The sequence below is a fragment of the Eleutherodactylus coqui genome, chromosome 9 (assembly GCF_035609145.1).
Source record: "Eleutherodactylus coqui strain aEleCoq1 chromosome 9, aEleCoq1.hap1, whole genome shotgun sequence".
NCBI classification, from domain to species: Eukaryota; Metazoa; Chordata; class Amphibia; order Anura; family Eleutherodactylidae; genus Eleutherodactylus; species Eleutherodactylus coqui.
This window is the reverse complement of record NC_089845.1, coordinates 168679095-168705591: the sequence shown is the minus strand read 5'-3', so window position 1 is coordinate 168705591 and position 26497 is coordinate 168679095. Positions and strand designations below refer to the sequence as shown.

General features: G+C 40.5%; 1 protein-coding gene across 2 annotated transcripts in view; it reads right to left on the bottom strand.

Annotated features, from left to right (window-relative positions):
* Positions 1–26497, bottom strand: part of TMEM71 (transmembrane protein 71) — a 56793-nt gene that overhangs the window by 22133 nt on the left and 8163 nt on the right. For both annotated transcript variants that reach the window (XM_066578778.1, XM_066578779.1), the window contains exons 2-3: positions 13838–13907; positions 11527–11587 (exon numbers count right to left, since the gene is read on the bottom strand). In XM_066578778.1, coding sequence (XP_066434875.1) covers positions 11527–11587; positions 13838–13904 — 128 coding nt within the window. In that variant the 5' untranslated portion in view covers positions 13905–13907. The remainder of the gene's footprint in view (positions 1–11526; positions 11588–13837; positions 13908–26497) is intronic.

Genomic DNA, 26497 nt, shown 5'->3' with positions numbered 1-26497 from the left:
CCTACACTGTATCCATACATTACATCTACACCGTACATCCATATGTTACATCCCTACACTGTATCCATACATTACATCTACACTGTACATCCATATGTTACATCCCTACACTGTATCCATACATTACATCTGTTACATCTCTACACTGTATCCATACATTACATCTACACCGTACATCCATATGTTACATCCCTACACTGTATCCATACATTACATCTACACCGTACATCCATATGTTACATCCCTACACTGTATCCATACATTACATCTACACCGTACATCCATATGTTACATCCCTACACTGTATCCATACATTACATCTACACTGTACATCCATATGTTACATCCCTACACTGTATCCATACATTACATCTATATGTTACATCCCTACACTGTATATATACATTACATCTACACCGTACATCCATATGTTACATCCCTACACTGTATCCATACATTACATCTACACCGTACATCCATATGTTACATCCCTACACTGTATCCATACATTACATCCATATGTTACATCCCTATACTGTATCCATACATTACATCTACACTGTACATCCATATGTTACATCCCTACACTGTATCCATACATTACATCCATATGTTACATCCCTATACTGTATCCATACATTACATCTACACTGTACATCCATATGTTACATCCCTACACTGTATCCATACATTACATCTATATGTTACATCCCTACACTGTATCCATACATTACATCTACACCGTACATCTATATGTTACATCCCTACACTGTATCCATACATTACATCTATATGTTACATCCCTACACTGTATCCATACATTACATCTACACTGTACATCCATATGTTACTTCCCTACACTGTATCCATACATTATATCTACACCGTATCCATATGTTACATCCCTACACTGTATCCATACATTAAATCTACACTGTACATCCATATGTTACATCCCTACACTGTATCCATACATTACATCTACACCGTACATCTATATGTTACATCCCTACAGTGTATCCATACATTACATCTACACCGTACATCCATATGTTACATCCCTACACTGTATCCATACATTACATCTACACCGTACATCCATATGTTACATCCCTATACTGTATCCATACATTACATTCATATGTTACATCCCTACACTGTATCCATACATTACATCTACACTGTACATCCATATGTTACATCCCTACACTGTATCCATACATTACATCTACACTGTACATCCATATGTTACATCCCTACACTGTATCCATACATTACATCTATATGTTACATCCCTATACTGTATCCATACATTACATCTATGTTACATCCCTACACTGTATCCATACATTACATCCATATGTTACATCCCTACACTGTATCCATACATTACATCCATATGTTACATCCCTACACTGTATCCATACATTACATCTACACTGTACATCCATATGTTACATCCCTACACTGTATCCATACATTACATCTACATCGTACATCCATATGTTACATCCCTACACTGTATCCATACATTACATCTACATCGTACATCCATATGTTACATCCCTCCACTGTATCCATACATTACATCTATGTTACATCCCTACACTGTATCCATACATTACATCTATGTTACATCCCTACACTGTATCCATACATTACATCTATATGTTACATCCCTACACTGTATCCATACATTACATCTATATGTTACATCCCTACACTGTATCCATACATTACATCTATGTTACATCCCTACACTGTATCCATACATTACATCTATGTTACATCCCTACACTGTATCCATACATTACATCTATATGTTACATCCCTACACTGTATCCATACATTACATCTATATGTTACATCCCTACACTGTATCCATACATTACATCTACACCGTACATCCATATGTTACATCCCTACACTGTATTTATACATTACATCTATATGTTACATCCCTACACTGTATCCATACATTACATCTACACTGTACATCCATATGTTACATCCCTACACTGTATCCATACATTACATCCATATGTTACATCCCTACACTGTATCCATACATTACATCTGTTACATCCCTACACTGTATCCATACATTACATCCATATGTTACATCCCTACACTGTATCCATACATTACATCTACACCGTACATCTATATGTTACATCCCTACACTGTATCCATACATTACATCTACACTGTACATCCATATGTTACATCCCTACACTGTATCCATACATTACATCTACATCGTACATCCATATGTTACATCCCTACACTGTATCCATACATTACATCTACATCGTACATCCATATGTTACATCCCTCCACTGTATCCATACATTACATCTACACCGTACATCTATATGTTACATCCCTACACTGTATCCATACATTACATCTATGTTACATCCCTACACTGTATCCATACATTACATCCATATGTTACATCCCTACACTGTATCCATACATTACATCTATATGTTACATCCCTACACTGTATCCATACATTACATCTACACTGTACATCCATATGTTACATCCCTACACTGTATCCATACATTACATCCATATGTTACATCCCTACACTGTATCCATACATTACATCTGTTACATCCCTACACTGTATCCATACATTACATCCATATGTTACATCCCTACACTGTATCCATACATTACATCTGTTACATCCCTACACTGTATCCATACATTACATCCATATGTTACATCCCTACACTGTATCCATACATTACATCTACACCGTACATCTATATGTTACATCCCTACACTGTATCCATACATTACATCTACACTGTACATCCATATGTTACATCCCTACACTGTATCCATACATTACATCCATATGTTACATCCCTACACTGTATCCATACATTACATCTACACCATACATCTATATGTTACATCCCTACACTGTATCCATACATTACATCTACACCGTACATCTATGTTACATCCCTACACTGTATCCATACATTACATCTATATGTTACATCCCTACACTGTATCCATACATTACATCTACACCGTACATCTATGTTACATCCCTACACTGTATCCATACATTACATCTACACCGTACATCTATATGTTACATCCCTACACTGTATCCATACATTACATCTACACTGTACATCTATATGTTACATCCCTACACTGTATATATACATTACATCCATATGTTACATCCCTACACTGTATCCATACATTACATCTACACCGTACATCTATATGTTACATCCCTACACTGTATCCATACATTACATCTACACCGTACATCTATATGTTACATCCCTACACTGTATCCATACATTACATCCATATGTTACATCCCTCCACTGTATCCATACATTACATCTACACCGTTCATCTATATGTTACATCCCTACACTGTATCCATACATTACATCTATATGTTACATCCCTATACTGTATCCATACATTACATCTACACCGTACATCTATGTTACATCCCTACACTGTATCCATACATTACATCCATATGTTACATCCCTCCACTGTATCCATACATTACATCTACACTGTACATCCATGTGTTACATCCCTATACTGTATCCATACATTACATCCATATGTTACATCCCTACACTGTATCCATACATTACATCCATATGTTACATCCCTACACTGTATCCATACATTACATCTACACCGTACATCTATATGTTACATCCCTCCACTGTATCCATACATTACATCTACACCGTACATCCATATGTTACATCCCTATACTGTATCCATACATTACACCTACACCGTACATCTATGTTACATCCCTACACTGTATCCATACATTACACCTACACCGTACATCTATATGTTACATCCCTACACTGTATTTATACATTACATATATATGTTACATCCCTACACTGTATCCATACATTACATCTACACCGTACATCTATGTTACATCCCTACACTGTATCCATACATTACATCCATATGTTACATCCCTACACTGTATCCATACATTACATCCATATGTTACATCCCTACACTGTATCCATACATTACATCTACACCGTACATCTATATGTTACATCCCTATACTGTATCCATACATTACATCTATATGTTACATCCCTATACTGTATCCATACATTACATCTACACCGTACATCTATATGTTACATCCCTACACTGTATCCATACATTACATCTATATGTTACATCCCTATACTGTATCCATACATTACATCTACACCGTACATCTATGTTAAATCCCTTCACTGTATCCATACATTACATCTACACTGTACATCCATATGTTACATCCCTACACTGTATCCATACATTACATCTACACCGTACATCTATATGTTACATCCCTCCACTGTATCCATACATTACATCTACACCGTACATCTATATGTTACATCCCTCCACTGTATCCATACATTACATCTACACCGTACATCTATATGTTACATCCCTACAATGTATCCATACATTACATCTACACCGTACATCCATATGTTACATCCCTACACTGTATCCATACATTACATCCATATGTTACATCCCTACACTGTATCCATACATTACATCTACACCGTACATCTATATGTTACATCCCTACACTGTATCCATACATTACATCTACACTGTACATCTATATGTTACATCCCTACACTGTATCCATACATTACATCTACACTGTACATCCATGTTACATCCCTACACTGTATCCATACATTACATCCATATGTTACATCCCTACCTTGTATCCATACATTACATCTACACCGTACATCTATGTTACATCCCTACACTGTATCCATACATTACATCTATATGTTACATCCCTACACTGTATCCATACATTACATCTACACCGTACATCTATATGTTACATCCCTACACTGTATATATACATTACATCCATATGTTACATCCCTACACTGTATCCATACATTACATCTACATCGTACATCCATATGTTACATCCCTACACTGTATCCATACATTACATCTACACCGTACATCCATATGTTACATCCCTACACTGTATCCATACATTACATCTACACCGTACATCCATATGTTACATCCCTACACTGTATATATACATTACATCCATATGTTACATCCCTACACTGTATCCATACATTACATCTACATCGTACATCCATATGTTACATCCCTACACTGTATCCATACATTACATCTACACCGTACATCCATATGTTACATCCCTACACTGTATCCATACATTACATCTACACCGTTCATCTATATGTTACATCCCTACACTGTATCCATACATTACATCTATATGTTACATCCCTATACTGTATCCATACATTACATCTACAACGTACATCTATGTTACATCCCTACACTGTATCCATACATTACATCCATATGTTACATCCCTCCACTGTATCCATACATTACATCTACACTGTACATCAATATGTTACATCCCTACACTGTATCCATACATTACATCCATATGTTACATCCCTACACTGTATCCATACATTACATCTACACCGTACATCCATATGTTACATCCCTACACTGTATCCATACATTACATCTACACCGTACATCTATATGTTACATCCCTACACTGTATATATACATTACATCTACACCGTACATCTATGTTACATCCCTACACTGTATCCATACATTACATCTACACCGTACATCTATGTTACATCCCTACACTGTATCCATACATTACATCTATATGTTACATCCCTACACTGCATCCATACATTACATCTACACCGTACATCTATATGTTACATCCCTACACTGTATCCATACATTACATCTATGTTACATCCCTACATTGTATCCATACATTACATCTACACCGTACATCTATGTTACATCCCTACACTGTATCCATACATTACATCTATATGTTACATCCCTACACTGCATCCATACATTACATCTACACCGTACATCTATATGTTACATCCCTACACTGTATCCATACATTACATCTACACTGTACATCCATATGTTACATCCCTACACTGTATCCATACATTACATCTACACCGTACATCTATATGTTACATCCCTACACTGTATCCATACATTACATCTACACTGTACATCCATATGTTACATCCCTACACTGTATCCATACATTACATCTACACCGTACATCTATATGTTACATCCCTACACTGTATCCATACATTACATCTACACCGTACATCCATATGTTACATCCCTATACTGTATCCATACATTACATCTACACCGTACATCCATATGTTACATCCCTACACTGTATCCATCCATTACATCCATATGTTACATCCCTACACTGTATCCATACATTACATCTACACCGTACATCCATATGTTACATCCCTACACTGTATCCATACATTACATCTGTTACATCTCTACACTGTATCCATACATTACATCTACACCGTACATCTATATGTTACATCCCTACACTGTATCCATACATTACATCTACACCGTACATCGATATGTTACATCCCTACACTGTATCCATACATTACATCTACACCGTACATCTATATGTTACATCCCTACACTGTATCCATACATTACATCTACACTGTACATCCATATGTTACATCTCTACACTGTATCCATACATTACATCTACACCGTACATCCATATGTTACATCCCTACACTGTATCCATACATTACATCCATATGTTACATCCCTACACTGTACCCATACATTACATCCATATGTTACATCCCTACACTGTATCCATACATTACATCTACACCGTACATCTATATGTTACATCCCTACACTGTATCCATACATTACATCTGTTACATCTCTACACTGTATCCATACATTACATCTACACCGTACATCCATATGTTACATCCCTACACTGTATCCATACATTACATCTATACTGTACATCCATATGTTACATCCCTACACTGCATCCATACATTACATCTACACTGTACATCTATATGTTACATCCCTACACTGTATCCATACATTACATCTATACTGTACATCCATATGTTACATCCCTACACTGTATCCATACATTACATCTACACCGTACATCCATATGTTACCTCCCTACACTGTATCCATACATTACATCTACACCGTACATCTATGTTACATCCCTACACTGTATCCATACATTACATCTACACCGTACATCTATATGTTACATCCCTACACTGTATCCATACATTACATCTACACCGTACATCTATATGTTACCTCCCTACACTGTATCCATACATTACATCTACACCGTACATCTATATGTTACATCCCTACACTGTATCCATACATTACATCCATATGTTACATCCTTACACTGTATCCATACATTACATCTACATCGTACATCCATATGTTACATCCCTACACTGTATCCATACATTACATCCATATGTTCCATCCTTACACTGTATCCATACATTACATCTACATCGTACATCCATATGTTACATCCCTACACTGTATCCATACATTACATCTACACCGTACATCTATATGTTACATCCCTACACTGTATCCATACATTACATCCATATGTTACATCCTTACACTGTATCCATACATTACATCTACATCGTACATCCATATGTTACATCCCTACACTGTATCCATACATTACATCCATATGTTCCATCCTTACACTGTATCCATACATTACATCTACATCGTACATCCATATGTTACATCCCTACACTGTATCCATACATTACATCTACACCGTACATCCATATGTTACATCCCTACACTGTATCCATACATTACATCTACACCGTACATCTATATGTTACATCCCTACACTGTATCCATACATTACATCTACACTGTACATCCATATGTTACATCCCTAAACTGTATCCATACATTACATCCATATGTTACATCCCTACACTGTATCCATACATTACATCTACACCGTACATCTATGTTACATCCCTACACTGTATCCATACATTACATCTACACTGTACATCCATATGTTACATCCCTACACTGTATCCATACATTACATCTACACCATACATCTATGTTACATCCCTACACTGTATCCATACATTACATCTACACCGTACATCCATATGTTACATCCCTACACTGTATCCATACATTACATCTATATGTTACATCCCTACACTGTATCCATACATTACATCTACACCGTACATCTATATGTTACATCCCTACACTGTATCCATACATTACATCCATATGTTACATCCCTACACTGTATCCATACATTACATCTATATGTTACATCCCTACACTGCATCCATACATTACATCTACACCATACATCTATGTTACATCCCTACACTGTATCCATACATTACATCTACACCGTACATCTATATGTTACATCCCTACACTGTATCCATACATTACATCTATATGTTACATCCCTACACTGTATCCATACATTACATCTACACCGTACATCTATATGTTACATCCCTACACTGTATCCATACATTACATCCATATGTTACATCCCTACACTGTATCCATACATTACATCTATATGTTACATCCCTACACTGCATCCATACATTACATCTACACCGTACATCTATATGTTACATCCCTACTCTGTATCCATACATTACATCTACACCGTACATCCATATGTTACATCCCTACACTGTATCCATACATCACATCTATATGTTACATCCCTACACTGTATCCATACATTACATCTACACCGTACATCCATATGTTACATCCCTACACTGTATCCATACATTACATCTGTTACATCCCTACACTGTATCCATACATTACATCTATACTGTACATCCATATGTTACATCCCTACACTGTATCCATACATTACATCTATATGTTACATCCCTACACTGTATCCATACATTACATCTACACTGTACATCCATATGTTACATCCCTACACTGTATCCATACATTACATCTACACCGTACATCTATATGTTACATCCCTACACTGTATCCATACATTACATCTACACCGTACATCTATATGTTACATCCCTATACTGTATCCATACATTACATCTACACCGTACATCTATATGTTACATCCCTACACTGTATCCATACATTACATCTACACCGTACATCCATATGTTACATCCCTACACTGTATCCATACATTACATCCATATGTTACATCCCTACACTGTATCCATCCATTACATCCATATGTTACATCCCTACACTGTATCCATACATTACATCTACACCGTACATCTATATGTTACATCCCTACACTGTATCCATACATTACATCTACACCGTACATCTATATGTTACATCCCTATACTGTATCCATACATTACATCTACACCGTACATCTATATGTTACATCCCTACACTGTATCCATACATTACATCTACACCGTACATCCATATGTTACATCCCTACACTGTATCCATACATTACATCCATATGTTACATCCCTACACTGTATCCATCCATTACATCCATATGTTACATCCCTACACTGTATCCATACATTACATCTACACCGTACATCCATATGTTACATCCCTACACTGTATCCATACATTACATCTGTTACATCTCTACACTGTATCCATACATTACATCTATATGTTACATCCCTACACTGTATCCATACATTACATCTACACCGTACATCGATATGTTACATCCCTACACTGTATCCATACATTACATCTACACCGTACATCTATATGTTACATCCCTACACTGTATCCATACATTACATCTACACTGTACATCCATATGTTACATCTCTACACTGTATCCATACATTACATCTACACCGTACATCCATATGTTACATCCCTACACTGTATCCATACATTACATCCATATGTTACATCCCTACACTGTACCCATACATTACATCCATATGTTACATCCCTACACTGTATCCATACATTACATCCATATGTTACATCCCTACACTGTATCCATACATTACATCTGTTACATCTCTACACTGTATCCATACATTACATCTACACCGTACATCCATATGTTACATCCCTACACTGTATCCATACATTACATCTACACCGTACATCTATATGTTACATCCCTACACTGTATCCATACATTACATCCATATGTTACATCCTTACACTGTATCCATACATTACATCTACACCGTACATCTATATGTTACATCCCTACACTGTATCCATACATTACATCTACACTGTACATCCATATGTTACATCCCTACACTGTATCCATACATTACATCTACACCATACATCTATGTTACATCCCTACACTGTATCCATACATTACATCTACACCGTACATCTATATGTTACCTCCCTACACTGTATCCATACATTACATCTACACCGTACATCTATGTTACATCCCTACACTGTATCCATACATTACATCTACACCGTACATCTATATGTTACATCCCTACACTGTATCCATACATTACATCTACACCGTACATCCATATGTTACATCCCTACACTGTATCCATACATTACATCTACACCGTACATCTATATGTTACATCCCTACACTGTATCCATACATTACATCTATACTGTACATCCATATGTTACATCTCTACACTGTATCCATACATTACATCTACACCGTACATCGATATGTTACATCCCTACACTGTATCCATACATTACATCTACACCGTACATCCATATGTTACATCCCTACACTGTATCCATACATTACATCTACACCGTACATCCATATGTTACATCCCTACACTGTATCCATACATTACATCCATATGTTACATCCCTACACTGTATCCATACATTACATCTACACCGTACATCCATATGTTACCTCCCTACACTGTATCCATACATTACATCTACACCGTACATCCATATGTTACCTCCCTACACTGTATCCATACATTACATCTACACCGTACATCTATGTTACATCCCTACACTGTATCCATACATTACATCTACACCGTACATCTATATGTTACATCCCTACACTGTATCCATACATTACATCTACACCGTACATCTATATGTTACCTCCCTACACTGTATCCATACATTACATCCATATGTTCCATCCTTACACTGTATCCATACATTACATCTACATCGTACATCCATATGTTACATCCCTACACTGTATCCATACATTACATCTACACCGTACATCCATATGTTACATCCCTACACTGTATCCATACATTACATCCATATGTTACATCCCTACACTGTATCCATACATTACATCTACACTGTACATCCATATGTTACATCCCTAAACTGTATCCATACATTACATCCATATGTTACATCCCTACACTGTATCCATACATTACATCTACACTGTACATCCATATGTTACATCCCTACACTGTATCCATACATTACATCTACACCATACATCTATGTTACATCCCTACACTGTATCCATACATTACATCTACACCGTACATCCATATGTTACATACGGGACAACAGGGAGCTCGCGCTCTAAATATTTACCCTGAGCATCGTCCAAAGAGTCGGTACGGCAGGCGTGCGATCTCCTGGAAGAGGGATGAATCTGGAAGGAGAAGGAGAATATAGTAGCTAGCAAGTGACACCAGAGAGCAATGGAGAATACCCCAGTGCAACACATGAACTACTCCCAGGGCCCGACTGGCCCCCACAGTACCCGGAGATCCTGCAGGGTCAGCAGAAGACAACCCCATCTGGGGTCACTTGTCACAGGGGTCTATTCCTCCTGGACTGGTCCTCACCAACGAACCACCCTGAGGGTCACTAGATGCCTCAGAACCATCTCTTCTGGCAGCTCCAAGGACACCCGGTCTCACAGCCCTCCCATTTCTCCAGGGCCTGCAGTACTCAGAATGGCCACTATCAGACATACAGTGCTCTGCCCTACCACAGGCAGGATTGTCGTGGCCCCTTCAATCAGCTGCGGAGATCCCGAGTGGCAGACCCCACTGATCACATATTGATGCCTATCCTGAGGATCAACCATCGATTTAAAAAAGTTAGCTAACCCCTTTAAGTTTAATTCCCTAAGATCTCTGCTGCTCTCAGTGAATGAAAGCATTTTTATTTCTATTCAGAAGTTTACAGTTTATCTTGGCAGCGTTCAGCGAGCTGAGGGTTTGTTACACTGTATCCGTACAACAGCCTCTTGTCCAGCACTTCTGACTATCAGCGACAGGATAGTTGTGCCCTCGGCGTGTTACAGGGTGGTCTCTCATGTGGAGCAGACAGGGGGTGTTATCCGCATGATCCCCCGCTATACCACCTGGCACGATGCCCACGCCTGTCATCTCCCTTCCTCTACACTGGCATCAGTTGGTGGGGGACACAGTTATGTGACAGTTAAAGTGCTTTTACCACCAAGGACATTTATCCCCAGGATAAGCGTCTGATTGTTGGGGTCCGAGCGCCGGGACCACCAGTGATCCTGAGACCGGCGCCCCTGACTGTCCTGTGAAAGGAGAAGCAGCGCATGTTCAACCGCGGATCCATTGACTTCTAGGGGACTAGCGGATAGCGGTGCATTCAGCGATCTCCTGCCGTCCAACAGAAGTGCATGTAGCAGCGATCACACGGACCATTTCCTGGGGGATTTGGGGGCGTCGGTCCTGAGATCATTAGAGATTATTACATTTTTATGGAAATAAAAATTAAAAGATGAATTAAAAGTCCTGATAGATTTTCCAGGACCTCATTTAGTGCTTTACTGACAAACGGAAGATCCAGCGGATCCAACTACAGACAGCCTTTCCTGGAATGTCCACGTGGACAATAAATGCCTGAAGACTGTGAGCCGACAAGCTGTGCTGCAGCGTCACGGACGGCTTCCCGCATCGCAGGTCCGCGCTCCACTCATACATCCGACACCATCGGAGGAAATCCCCTGTGGGGAGCTTCGTACATGTACCCAAGAAAAGAGCTGGACCCTCCGTCAGGACCGCCCCAATGAGGTGATGGCGCGGTGGCGGGCTCTGCTCCGCCCCTGATTGGGACAGGCTTTCCCAGGTCAGGTTCCTACACCCCCGCAGGCTACATGTTATGGGCCTGCTCCCCTCAGCGGTTGCCATGATGTTCAGTTGCTGATGGGACCATGATGCACTTGTTCTGCGGTGTGATGCCTGATTATTGGGAGGATGTTCCCATATTTACGGAATCTCTCCTGGAAGGTTCTTTCTATTTTCTGCTCTTTTTCTCTTCTTCTTGGTATTTTTAGGACTCCGAGACTGGAAGCTCTTTTTGATTTGCTCTATTAGGGCTCAAGCCCACGGACGGAGCGGGATACCCCCACGGTTTTACGCCACAGGAATCCCGCGGGGTAAACAAAAAAGTCCCCACTGACGATCACAGAAAAATGCGCTTTTTACCGCAGTCTCCATTAATACTATATTTATGGGGACCTCCCGCTGCGGAAAAACGCAGAAAATAGAACGTGCTACTTTGATTATTTTCCCGCTGCGTAAATCGGCGGCAGAATCCCGCATGTGAGGACTGAGCTATGAGGCTCAATAGAAGCGAATGGCTGCGTGATTCCGTCTGAGGGCATCGGCCCTTATTATGTTTTATGAGACCGGCACACAAGATGCCAGACATTGATGTTTTTCTCTCTTGTTTGTTTCCGGCTCAGTCCTCACGCACTGCGATGTACCAGTAATTCGTGCGTTCCCGTTGGCGCCGGCTGATTTTATACATTTGTCTATTTTGGTTAAATAAATTTTCCCTTAAAAAAAAACTGTGAAAGGCGGCTAAAGAGCCAATCAGCAACTGAGCTGCATATTATGTTCTTCATATCACTTACATTTCCCCTTTATCGGCGTCGACATCCTGGGAGGTTGAGCCGCCATGTTGAAAAAGTCAGAGTTCATAATCTGTAAGAAAGAACGTGACTGTTAATAACTGACTACATTGTATCCATCAGCATGAAGGATGGGAAGGCGGAGGGGCGAGCACCATCCAGACTACTCTTCGATCATGGAGATCCTACTCTCATCCATACACCATCCTGAAGAAAACAGTTGCATCTAGTCATGTTGAGAAAAGTATTTGCCCCCTATTGTCTCATGTTCCAATGTCTAAAGGTCACATCATTCCTCGTCCTCCCTGTCTTGTATCTGGAGACACTTAGAAACATTCCTGTCCTATCTCAAGCACTTTCCATCTGGCGGGTCCCGGTCGCGGTGCCGCCGCTGTCACTGGCGGTGGGGGTGGATGAGGAGGAGGTCGTGCCGCGCCGCTCCTTCCCCTTTTCACTATAGTTCTTAATAAAAGGGGAAATGCAGCTTATAAATGGGATGTCAGAGGATGTAATAAAGGGGCAGATTCTGGAATGGAGGACAGCACCCACATCCCTTTAGGCAGCACTGGATATGTGTGATTGGCACAGGATAGAATAGGGGCATCTGTGGATGGCGCAAAATGTGATGTAAGGCAGCTTTGGCTGGCGCAGGCTGTAATGGCCATTTATAGCTGCCAGTCTTGGTAACGGAGTTATATGGGTCCGACAGTCACCAACCTCTGATGTAAAGCACCCCAGGCAGACCTCAGAGTTGACTTATATCCAGATCCCCACTTGTGCAGATGGAGCCCAAATCACACCCTGTATGACCTAACACACCCCAACACCACTCGCTGCCACCACCAACCTTTCTGACAGGTAGGTCAGCCGCCTTGGTCTCCACCAGCCAACACACAACTAAAGCTCCATTTAGACACAACTTTGCTCAAAATTAGAGCGATAACCGTTGCGTGTAAATGTGCTCATCTTTAAGTTTTCTGCCAAACAACAGTTTTCAGTTCTGCTTAAAAACCATCGTTCAGCGGAACAGCTGATAAGCAGGACCGCACGCTGTGCTCTGCCCGCTGAGAGCTGATTACAGCTGATTGCTTTGTCTCAGCTGTCAGCCCAGCCAGCAGAACAGCTGATAAGCAGGAGCACAGGCTGTGTCTGCTGTCCATGGTGCTGAATTCTCTACGGGGGAGCTAGAGATTATAATTAGAGATGAGCGAGTATACTCGCTAAAGGCAATGGCTCGAGCGAGCATTGCCTTTAGCGAGTATCTCCCCCGCTCGAGACGGAAGGTTCGGGTGCCGGCGTGGGGGAGCGGTGAGTAGCGGCTGTTAGCAGGAGGGAGCGGGGGGGGGGGGGGGGGGGGGGGGGGGGGGGGGGGAGAGAGGGAGAGAGAGATCTCCCCTCCATTCCGCCCCGCTCTCCCCCGCAGCTCCGTGCCCGCTGCCGGCACCCGAACCTTCCGTCTCGAGCGGGGGAGATACTCGCTAAAGGCAATGCTCGCACGAGCAATTGCCCTTAGCGAGTATACTCGCTCATCTATAATTATAATGTTTTCTCTTAGCAGCCCATGGCTGAACAATGGAGCTAATTTCAGAGCTCAGACTGCCCGATGAGTTCTGTAACAGCTCCCAGAAGCTCATTTGCATGCAAATGAAGCTGATAAACTACTAATAGCAATTATTGCCTATTAGTACTTTTGAATATTTGTGTGTGTAAACTGCGCTTAACTTCGGGGTTATGGATCAATTAAAGCGTTCAAGGACGACTAATAAAGTTTTAAGCTTTGTTATTAAAAAAAGGGTCAGCAGTGATTATATAACAATATACAAAAGGAGAAGATAATTACAGAAGGGGGAGGAGCTACAGATACAGACAAGAACAAAAAGGGACAAAATAATAGAAAATACAGGTCTATGGAGGTTTTCGCAATATTCGTGTAGCGAGGAGTGGCGGAACGAGCGACCGGACAGCATTAGATGCCACTCTTGGGTCCAATAATGAAGAGAAGATGCCCCTTTAGCTTTAAAGTCCCACTTCCACCATCCTCCTTATGACGTCACCAAAGGCGCGCTAAGTAGATGCGCAGATCTTCCGGGTGGAAACCCAAATCAACATCTGGGCCATATTCCCTCCGAGGCCCTCTGATAAGGAGCTATACTCATATTTCATATCATGACTTTATCTACTGATGGATACCAGTCATGACATGTGCCGGTTATCCGTCCGCCAGTCCTGGGAGTAGATGCGTTTTGTTTGCAGGATCCACCTGCTGTCCGGACAAAATTCTTAAGATTATTCCAAATCCCAGGAATTCATTTCCCCTTTGAGTAATAACAGTGTTTTATCTCCATGCCGTAAAGTCTGGGTTTGTGTATTGGAGACTGGACAGGAGACCAAGGTGGGGAGGATGTACACAGCTGGCATCTCCTTGGACTTGGTACCTTCCTTACAAGATACCAGAAGCATCCTGGACTGCACAAAGGAACAAAAGGCCCCCAACCAGGTGGGAATCAACATGCAAATGGCCCTTCTTGGGACAAGATACACACCTCTCAACAACTGACAGTATTCATGTGCCTAGAGAGAGATATTCCCAGGGATGGGTGGCAGATAACAGAAAGGGAATAGCTTATCTATTTTCATCTTACTGTCATCCATATCATAATTCCATGTACTGCAGCACAGGTATAAGCTACATCCAAGAGGGACTGCAGTGAAGACTGACACATTCCATTGTACCAGTCAGAGTGTATTCTAGGCTGGATAAGATCTCCCATGAGCACTTACAGGACACACTACTAGTTTTAGGTCCAGCATTCTATGCAGAGTCATTTCCTAATACTCTTTACATTTAGGCCTTAGTCAGACGGGCGTTTTTTCTCGCGATTTGCGGATCGCATGACGGATGCACATCCGCAAATCGCGTGACCGGTGCCCGAAAATCGCCCGAAAATCTGCTCCTAGCCACGTTTCATTAGAAACGGGCCGGAGCTGTCCAGCGCATTGCATTCAATGGAGCCGGCAATACAGCCGGCTCCATTGAAAGCGATGCGCTGCGGGCGAGTGTGGGATGAATTGTCGGGAAGGGCTTAAATATATAACCCCTTCCCTGCAATTCATCCAGAAAAGCGTTAAAATAAAAAATATATATATACTTACCTGCTCCCGGCAGCCGGAGTTCCGCGCGGCCGGCCTGCAGTGAGTGTGAAGGGGGTGTGAGTCAGACTCAGCGCTGAGCCAATCAGGGGGCAGGTCTGACTCACACCCCCTTCACACCCACTGCAGGCCGGCCGCACGGAACTCCGGCTGCCGGGAGCAGGTGAGTATATATATATTTTTTATTTTAACACTTTTCTGGATGAATTGCAGGGAAGGGCTTATATATTTAACCCCTTCCCGACAATTCACCCCGCGCACGCCGGCAGCCCATTGCTTTCAATGGAGGTGGCTGTATTGCCGGCTCCATTGAATTCAATGGGCAAACATCGTTCTTCTCTGCCACAGCTGTTACAGCTGTGACAGAGAAGAATGATTTGTCTTCTATATGTTCTCAATGGGGTCGGCGCTGCTGCCGCCGGCCCCATTGAGCGCATATAGAGAAGAGAACAGGAATCGCAAATCGCAGATAGGTGCGATCTGCGATTTCTGTTCTATAATTTATCGGACGAGCGCATAAAAAGCGCTCATGTGTCCGATACCATTGCAAAGCAATGGTTTTAAAAAATCGCCGGACGCATGCGCATGCGCAAATCGCGCGAAAAAACGCCCGTCTGACTAAGGCCTTACACTGCTAAAAGCTCCAAATAATCTGCACAGACAGTGTTAAGAATGAAAATTCTGTCTGCATGTAGTCACCACCAGGGGGAGCTCAGGAGTGGAATGTATACTGTGTCATGTATAAAATGCATGCAGTAGGCCCTTGAGCTCCCCCTAGTGGTGACTGCAAGCAGGTAGACTATGTATAGGCGATCTGTGTTGGATAGGAGGGGTTCTGACCCTCAGTTATCACAATCCATAAGGGTTAAGCTGCAGTACCAGAACTGCCAGTAAAGAAGCACGGTGCTTGGGTAGACGGTGAAGGAACGGCAGCTCTCCTGTGAATAGGTGGCGCCATTGTTGTGATCTTCAGTGGGGCTCTAAGCATAGAACCCCCCCACTAATAAACCATTGCTGCATCAATGCTTTAGTCCTAGAAAATCCCTTAACCCCTTAGTGACCGGGCTTTTTTGCTTTTTTCCATTTTTGTTTTTTCCTACTCCCTTTAAATAAATTGTAGCTCCTTTTATTTATCCATCGCCGTCGCTGTCTGAGGGCTTGTTGTTTTTTGCGGGATGAGTTGTATTTTTCAATGGCACTATTTATTGTACCATATAATGTACTGAAAAACTTTTTAAAAATTCTAAGCAGAGAGAAATGGGGAAAAAAACGACTTTCCACCATCTTTCGATGCGTCCTGTTTCTACGGCGCACAAACTGCAACAAAAACGACCTGATATTTTTATTCTATGAGTCAGTACGATTACTACGATACCAAACTTATATAGTATTTTTTTTGCTGTAGTACTTGTATTTTTTTTTTTAAGATATTTAATTTTTTTTCAATTATTTTCTGCGGTCATCTTCTGCGCGCGATAACTTTTTTATTTTTCCATCGACGTAGTTGAGCAAGGGCTCATTTTTTGCGTAATGTCCTGTAGTTTCTTATAGTACCAATTTGGAATACATATGACTTTTTGATCGCTTTTTATTGCGTTTTTTCTGGGAGACAGGGTAACTAAAAAAGTGTATTTCTGGTGTTCTTTATTTTTTTTTTTCGGACGATGTTCACCGTGGGAGGAAAATAATGGCTACTTTGATAGATCGGACTTTTACGGTCGCGGTGATACAAAATACTTATTTTTATTTTATGATTTAGATTTTTTAATAATAGATATGGCAAAAGGGGGTGATTTAAATTTTTATAACTTTTTTTTTTTACAATTAAAAAAACTTTGTTGATTTTTTTTTTTACTTTACTTTGAAGTCCCCCTGGGGGACTTTAACATGCGATGCTTTGATCGCTCCTGCAGTATGACGTAATGCTATAGCATTACGTCATACTGCTTTTTCACAGGCAGTCTATCAAGCCAGCCCACGGGGATGGCTTGATAGGCCCCAGGGCTGCCTTAGCAGACTACCTTTCTAAAGGCCCCCGGCTGCCATGACACCTGCATGGCTCCCCCGATTTCACCTCAGGGGGGCCGTGCGGGTTCAGGGAATTTAAATGCTGATGTCAAAATTGACAGCGGCATTTAAAGGGTTAATAGCCGCGATTGGCTGAACGGCTGAGCGCGGCTATTGCCAGTGGGTGTCAGCTGTATGGAGAGAGATAGCGGCGCTACCTCCCTCCATACATGTCCTGCAAAAGCAGGACGTAATTTTATGATAGCCCCGTCACTAAGGGGTTAAACTCTGTACTTTTAATTGTGTGTCACAGATCTAATGCTGTAATCCGGCTGCAAACTGAAGAAATGCTGGAGGGACAAACCATCCAAAGAGCCGGAATCTCACAGTTATTTTCCCCATTTCCCTCCACTTAGAAATGCTTAAATGTTTTTCAGTACATTATATGGTACTATGTTATAAGCACATTATTATATGATACATTATCAGTACATTATTATATGATACATATCAGTACATTATATGGTACTATGTTATAAGCACATTATTATATGGTACGTTATAAGTACATTATTATATGGTACATTATCAGTACATTATTATATGGTACATTACATAGTATCATTGAAAAATACAACTTGCCCTGCAAAAAACAACAACAACCCTCCGACTGCGACGTCAACGGATAAATAACAGACATGAAGTGGGCAGGAAAAACCAAAACATGAAAGAAATGTCTGCGTCCTCAAGGGTTAAAAAGAAAGGCTGCAAATTAGAAGACAACAACCTGAGCAGCTGATTGCCCCATCTCCGCTGTCCTCATATCCTTTTGGCCAATAATGCCTGGAGTACCTCACTCTGTTATAAGGTGTCTTATCTGCTGCACTTGTCCATATTCAGTAACATAAGACATACCGATCCGGTATTCACCGCCATAATGGTGACGGCGAGCCACAGCCGTAGCGTAATCCTGCAGGGATAGCATAATATGGTGTAATACCTACACTGTATGCGTAGTGCCCGGCTCATCCAAGGAGAGTAACAACAGCCATGCTATGTAGATCCGTCGAGTTATTAAGGGCGTTCACTGGCAATCACGGTGGCACGCGCTACATTTGCATTAGCAGCTTACGGGATGAAGAACAGATTCCTAGTCTATGACATCATATACAATTACTGTTCGTGTCAGTGTTCTTTTTCTTAACAGGCCTGTTAACTATCTGAACTCCTGACTAGGGTGCACACCTAGTGTCCCCCACTGAGGCCAGCCTCACTTACAGTTTGTCACATGGGAGTCGCCACTACTACCAGACCAAGCTGGACTGGGGCCAGTGGTGCCTCTTCCACTGCTTCCTTGGATCCTTGTCGCAATCCAAATGTCTCACCAAGTTGTGGACAAGGTCTGACTCTCACTGGTAGCTTCCAGTAGCGATAGTTTCTTGGTCCTCAATCCTTCACCTGTGGACCGCTCTCAGCAGCTCCCACCACCTTTCCCTTCTCTCGGCAGCTACACTTTGCAGGTTAGCATGCCCCACTACAGCAGGGCTACAGCAGCACTCCCATCTATCTGCACCCTGCGCTCTGAGATGGTGCAGCAAGAAATTGCCCTTTTTATCTGGGAGGCCCTGCCAATCATCCGGTGTCTACTGGGCATGCTCAGTTCTATAGCGCCTAAATCTTGCACACATTTTGGTGCAAACAATATTTTTGGTGCAAATTTTGATACAATTACCAGTTCATTCCCATAGTAACATTATTAACCCTTTAGTCTTCCTCTGATCGACTATTGATGACTTATTCTAAGTCCAGGCCATAAATCAGTCATAGCTGGACAACCCCTTTAAGGACCTGTGATAATAATGTATGTCATGGGCGGCTGTCATGTTCTGTACTGCGATATACATTTTCATCATAGGGGTTACATAGCCCTGCTCCTGGGGCAACTGACAGAATTGGACATAACCCCCGGCCCGGAAGTTTAACCCCTTGGATGTCACAGTTAATAGCCGATATGGCAGCTCAGGTGTTTGACAGAGGGAGGAGACTCATCTATACCCCTCAATGCAGTCACAGGCAATGGTGTCCCTGCCATGAATGGGTTAATGAGTTAACTTGCTGCCTGGCGGCGGTTCACTATGGGGGTAACTGTTACTATTAGGACAACTATGGGGTACACTACTACTACTGGGGCACTATGTTGGTATGGGGGGCACTATTACTATTGGGGCACAATGGTTTAAACATGTGTTGGGTATCTCATATATTGGTGCTTTCACTGCCTGTAGGATTATTTTTATTTCTTTTTGTGGGGAGTGAGGAGGCGTCATTTCACACTTTGCCTCAGGAAGCATAAAGTCTTGAGGCTCCCCAAACACAGGTTACCTTCGAAAGGCTTCTAGGTCAGTCATGGGTGAAGGCCTATTAGGCCCTACTAGAGTTATACTAAAGTTATGGTGTTAACTCTCAGTTGTACCCCAATGACTGCACCCACTGCCCCTACGTCCTGCTCCATATGCCCCCATTACTGCTGCAGCACAGAGCCCCTTCTTCAGAGTCAGGCACCACGTGGGATGAGTGACAAGGAGCCGCGGATCACGTTTCACTTTACACTTTATTTTGTTGCATTTATTGGACCACAATACTGTAGTAAGAAGGTGAACAGAGGTGGTGGGGACCGACGGCTGCCCGGGTGGGCCAATAACCCATAGCCTCATAGCAGCTGTGCTACCCGTCTCCATGGCTAGTAGTCACTAATGACGATGGGGTATTCTTTGGCCTTCACAGCAAGTCCTAAAATCTGTAGTATCTGCGCCACTGTGGCTTGTAGCAACCAATCAGATTTTTGCTTTTTGATGCTTTATGGACTATGGTCACTGTGTCTGAAAACAAAACCCTATTTCCATCTAAAGTTATGGTGATTGGTGCCCCCTCTTGTATAGAATGTAACCAGTGTCTGTCTATCCATCCATCAATCCATCTCATATCTATCTATCTATCTATCTCATATCTATCTATCTATCTATCTATCTCCTATCTATATATCTCCTATCTATCTATCTATCTATCTATCTATATATCTATATATCTCATATCTATCTATCTCCTATCTATCTATCTATCTATCTATCTCCTATCTATCTATCTATCTATCTATCTCTCTCCTATCTATCTATCTATCTATCTATCTCCTATCTCATATCTATCTATTTATCTATCTCAGATCTATCTATCTATCTATCTATCTATCTATCTATCTATCTATCTATCTCCTATCTATCTATCTATATATCTCCTATCTATCTCCTATCTATCTATCTATCTATCTATATATCTATATATCTCATATCTATCTATCTCCTATCTATCTATATATCTCATATCTATCTATCTATCTATCTATCTATCTATCTATCTATCTATCTATCTCTCTCCTATCTATCTATCTATCTATCTATCTCTCTCCTATCTATCTATCTATCTATCTCTCTCCTATCTATCTATCTATCTATCTCTCTCCTATCTATCTATCTATCTATCTATCTATCTATCTATCTCTCTCCTATCTATCTATCTATCTATCTCTCTCCTATCTATCTATTTATCTATCTCAGATCTATCTATCTATCTATCTATCTCCTATCTATATATCTCATATCTATCTCCTATCTATCTATATATCTCATATCTATCTATCTATCTATCTATCTATCTATCTATCTATCTCCTATCTATCTATCTATCTATCTCTCTCCTATCTATCTATCTATCTCCTATCTCTCTATCTCTCTCCTATCTATCTCCTATCTATCTATCTCCTATCTATCTATCTCCTATCTATCTATCTCCTATCTATCTCTCTCCTATCTATCTATCTATCTCCTATCTATCTCCTATCTATCTATCTCCTATCTATCTATCTCCTATCTATCTATCTCCTATCTATCTATCTATCTATCTATCTATCTATCTATCTATCTATCTATCTATCTCCTATCTATCTATCTATATATCTCCTATCTATCTCCTATCTATCTATCTATCTATCTATATATCTATATATCTCATATCTATCTATCTCCTATCTATCTATATATCTCATATCTATCTATCTATCTATCTCTCTCCTATCTATCTATCTATCTATCTCTCTCCTATCTATCTATCTATCTATCTCTCTCCTATCTATCTATCTATCTATCTCTCTCCTATCTATCTATCTATCTATCTATCTATCTATCTATCTATCTATCTATCTATCTATCTCTCTCCTATCTATCTATCTATCTATCTATCTCTCTCCTATCTATCTATTTATCTATCTCAGATCTATCTATCTATCTATCTATCTATCTATCTCCTATCTATATATCTCCTATCTATCTCCTATCTATCTCCTATCTATCTCCTATCTATCTCCTATCTATCTATCTATCTATATATCTATCTATATATCTATATATCTCATATCTATCTATCTCCTATCTATCTATATATCTCATATCTATCTATCTATCTATCTATCTATCTATCTATCTATCTATCTATCTATCTATCTCTCTCCTATCTATCTATCTATCTATCTATCTCCTATCTCATATCTATCTATCTATCTCCTATCTATCTATCTCCTATCTATCTCCTATCTATCTATCTATCTATATATCTATATATCTCATATCTATCTATCTCCTATCTATCTATATATCTCATATCTATCTATCTATCTATCTATCTATCTATCTATCTATCTATCTCTCTCCTATCTATCTATCTATCTATCTCTCTCCTATCTATCTATCTATCTCTCTCCTATCTATCTATCTATCTATCTCTCTCCTATCTATCTATCTATCTCCTATCTATCTCCTATCTATCTATCTCCTATCTATCTATCTCCTATCTATCTATCTCCTATCTATCTATCTCCTATCTATCTATCTCCTATCTATCTATCTCCTATCTATCTATCTCCTATCTATCTATCTCCTATCTATCTATCTATCTCCTATCTCCTATCTATCTATCTATCTCCCATCTATCTATCTATCTATATATCTATCTATCTATCTCCTATCTATCTATATATCTCATATCTATCTATCTATCTATCTATCTATCTATCTCTCTCCTATCTATCTATCTATCTATCTCCTATCTCATATCTATCTATCTATCTCCTATCTATCTATCTATCTCCTATCTATATATCTCCTATCTATCTCCTATCTATCTATCTATCTATCTATCTATCTATATATCTCATATCTATCTCCTATCTATCTATATATCTCATATCTATCTATCTCTCTCCTATCTATCTATCTATCTCCCATCTATCTATCTATCTCCCATCTATCTATCTATCTCCCATCTATCTATCTATCTCCCATCTATCTATCTATCTCCCATCTACCTATCTATCTCCCATCTATCTATCTATCTCCCATCTATCTATCTATCTCCCATCTATCTATCTATCTCCCATCTATCTATCTATCTCCCATCTATCTATCTATCTCCCATCTATCTATCTATCTCCCATCTATCTATCTATCTCCCATCTATCTATCTATCTCCCATCTATCTATCTATCTCCCATCTATCTATCTATCTCCCATCTATCTATCTATCTCCCATCTATCTATCTATCTCCCATCTATCTATCTATCTCCCATCTAGCTATCTATCTCCCATCTATCTATCTATCTCCCATCTATCTATCTATCTCCCATCTATCTATCTATCTCCCATCTATCTATCTATCTCCCATCTATCTATCTATCTCCCATCTATCTATCTATCTCCCATCTATCTATCTATCTCCCATCTATCTATCTATCTCCCATCTATCTATCTATCTCCCATCTATCTATCTATCTCCCATCTATCTATCTATCTCCCATCTATCTATCTATCTATCTCCCATCTATCTATCTATCTCCCATCTATCTATCTATCTCCCATCTATCTATCTATCTCCCATCTATCTATCTATCTCCCATCTATCTATCTATCTCCCATCTATCTATCTATCTCCCATCTATCTCATATCTCTCTAATAGATGTGCCTGCGATGTTCCTCCAAGTTATTAGAGAAGATAAGGATGTCATTGAGATACGCCACCATGAATTGGTCCAATAGGTTTTGAAATAATAGACTGCACATACCTTGTGCTGAATGCAGTCTCCCATCATCCCCTGGGTGAATCTGTACAAGGTTATAGGCCCCTCTTCGCTCTGCGAAGGTCTTCACTAAACTAGATCTGAGTCTCTGTCTATTCCGGAATCAAGCGGAGGGGTTAGGAGGGAGGGGGGAGGGGGGAGCGATTTCTTTTTTAAAACTTTTTTTAATTAATATTTTCCAAATTATACAAAAAGGGAGGAGGCTGCGCTGTTGGTCCGTGATATTACATTCCGTATATTTGTCTCGCATGCAAGATATGTAAATATTTGACTGGTAAACATGGAAACAGCGAGTATACATAAAATAGAGCTTTCACATCTTCCTCGAGGATAGCGATTTTTAATCGTAATCTTATTTACCTCCCTGTAATCGATACATGGGCGCAGGGTTGAGTCACGCTTTTTCACAAAACATATGGGCGCCCCAGCCTGGTAAGAAGGTCGAATGAAACCCTTTTTCAAATTTCTTCAATTCTGGTTCTGAAAGGCTGTAGATCCACCTGAATGGAATAGAGACTCCAGGGAGCAAATCCACTGGGCAGTCATATGGCCAATGGGGTGGTAGTTGGTCAGCTTAGTTCTTGCTGTAGACATCCCTGGACATTTGGTTCTGGGCCGGTAACTTCTCACAGTTCTGCTGAAAATCCTCGGGGTCTTCTTGGTTTGGGGATGGATGTTGCCATCTTGCAATTCTCCCTACAGTAATCTGAAGGGAAGGCAATGGTCCTTGATTCCCAGTTGATAGAGGGATTATGAGTAGACAAGCAGGGGATTCTGAAAATTACTGGAAGTTTAGGGGAGGAAATGAACTGGAAGCTAATTGTTTCTTGATGATCAGGTTCCATGCAGAGCTCCAGTTCAGTTGTCTTCTGTGTGACAGGTCCCGAGGACAAGGGTGACCCATCCACGGTTTCCATAACAACAGGTATGGGCTTAGGTCTGCTTGTAATGTTTTTGTCAAGAGCAAATCTTAAGCCCATGAAGTTTCCTCCCGCTGCCAAGACCAACATCACCGAGCACTGTATCTTCTGACTACCCATTAAGATCTCTATGGGGAGGACAAATGGTGGAACGGAGGAAAGGTTTTAATGCCGTCTTGAATTACAAGTGAAAAGGCTTGTCTGGTGGTATCCCACTACCTCGTGGCGGCTGGATTGGTTGTGGTCTTGACGTTGGTTAGAGCAAGAGTCCTCTGGAAGTAATTTGGGCAGTTTAAGGCATATTGTCCTAGGCTCCCACAATAAAGGCACAGGTTTGAAGCATGGCGCCTTTCTTTTTCAGTGGTGGAAAGGAGTTTACGGGTTACATCAACCTGCATCGGTT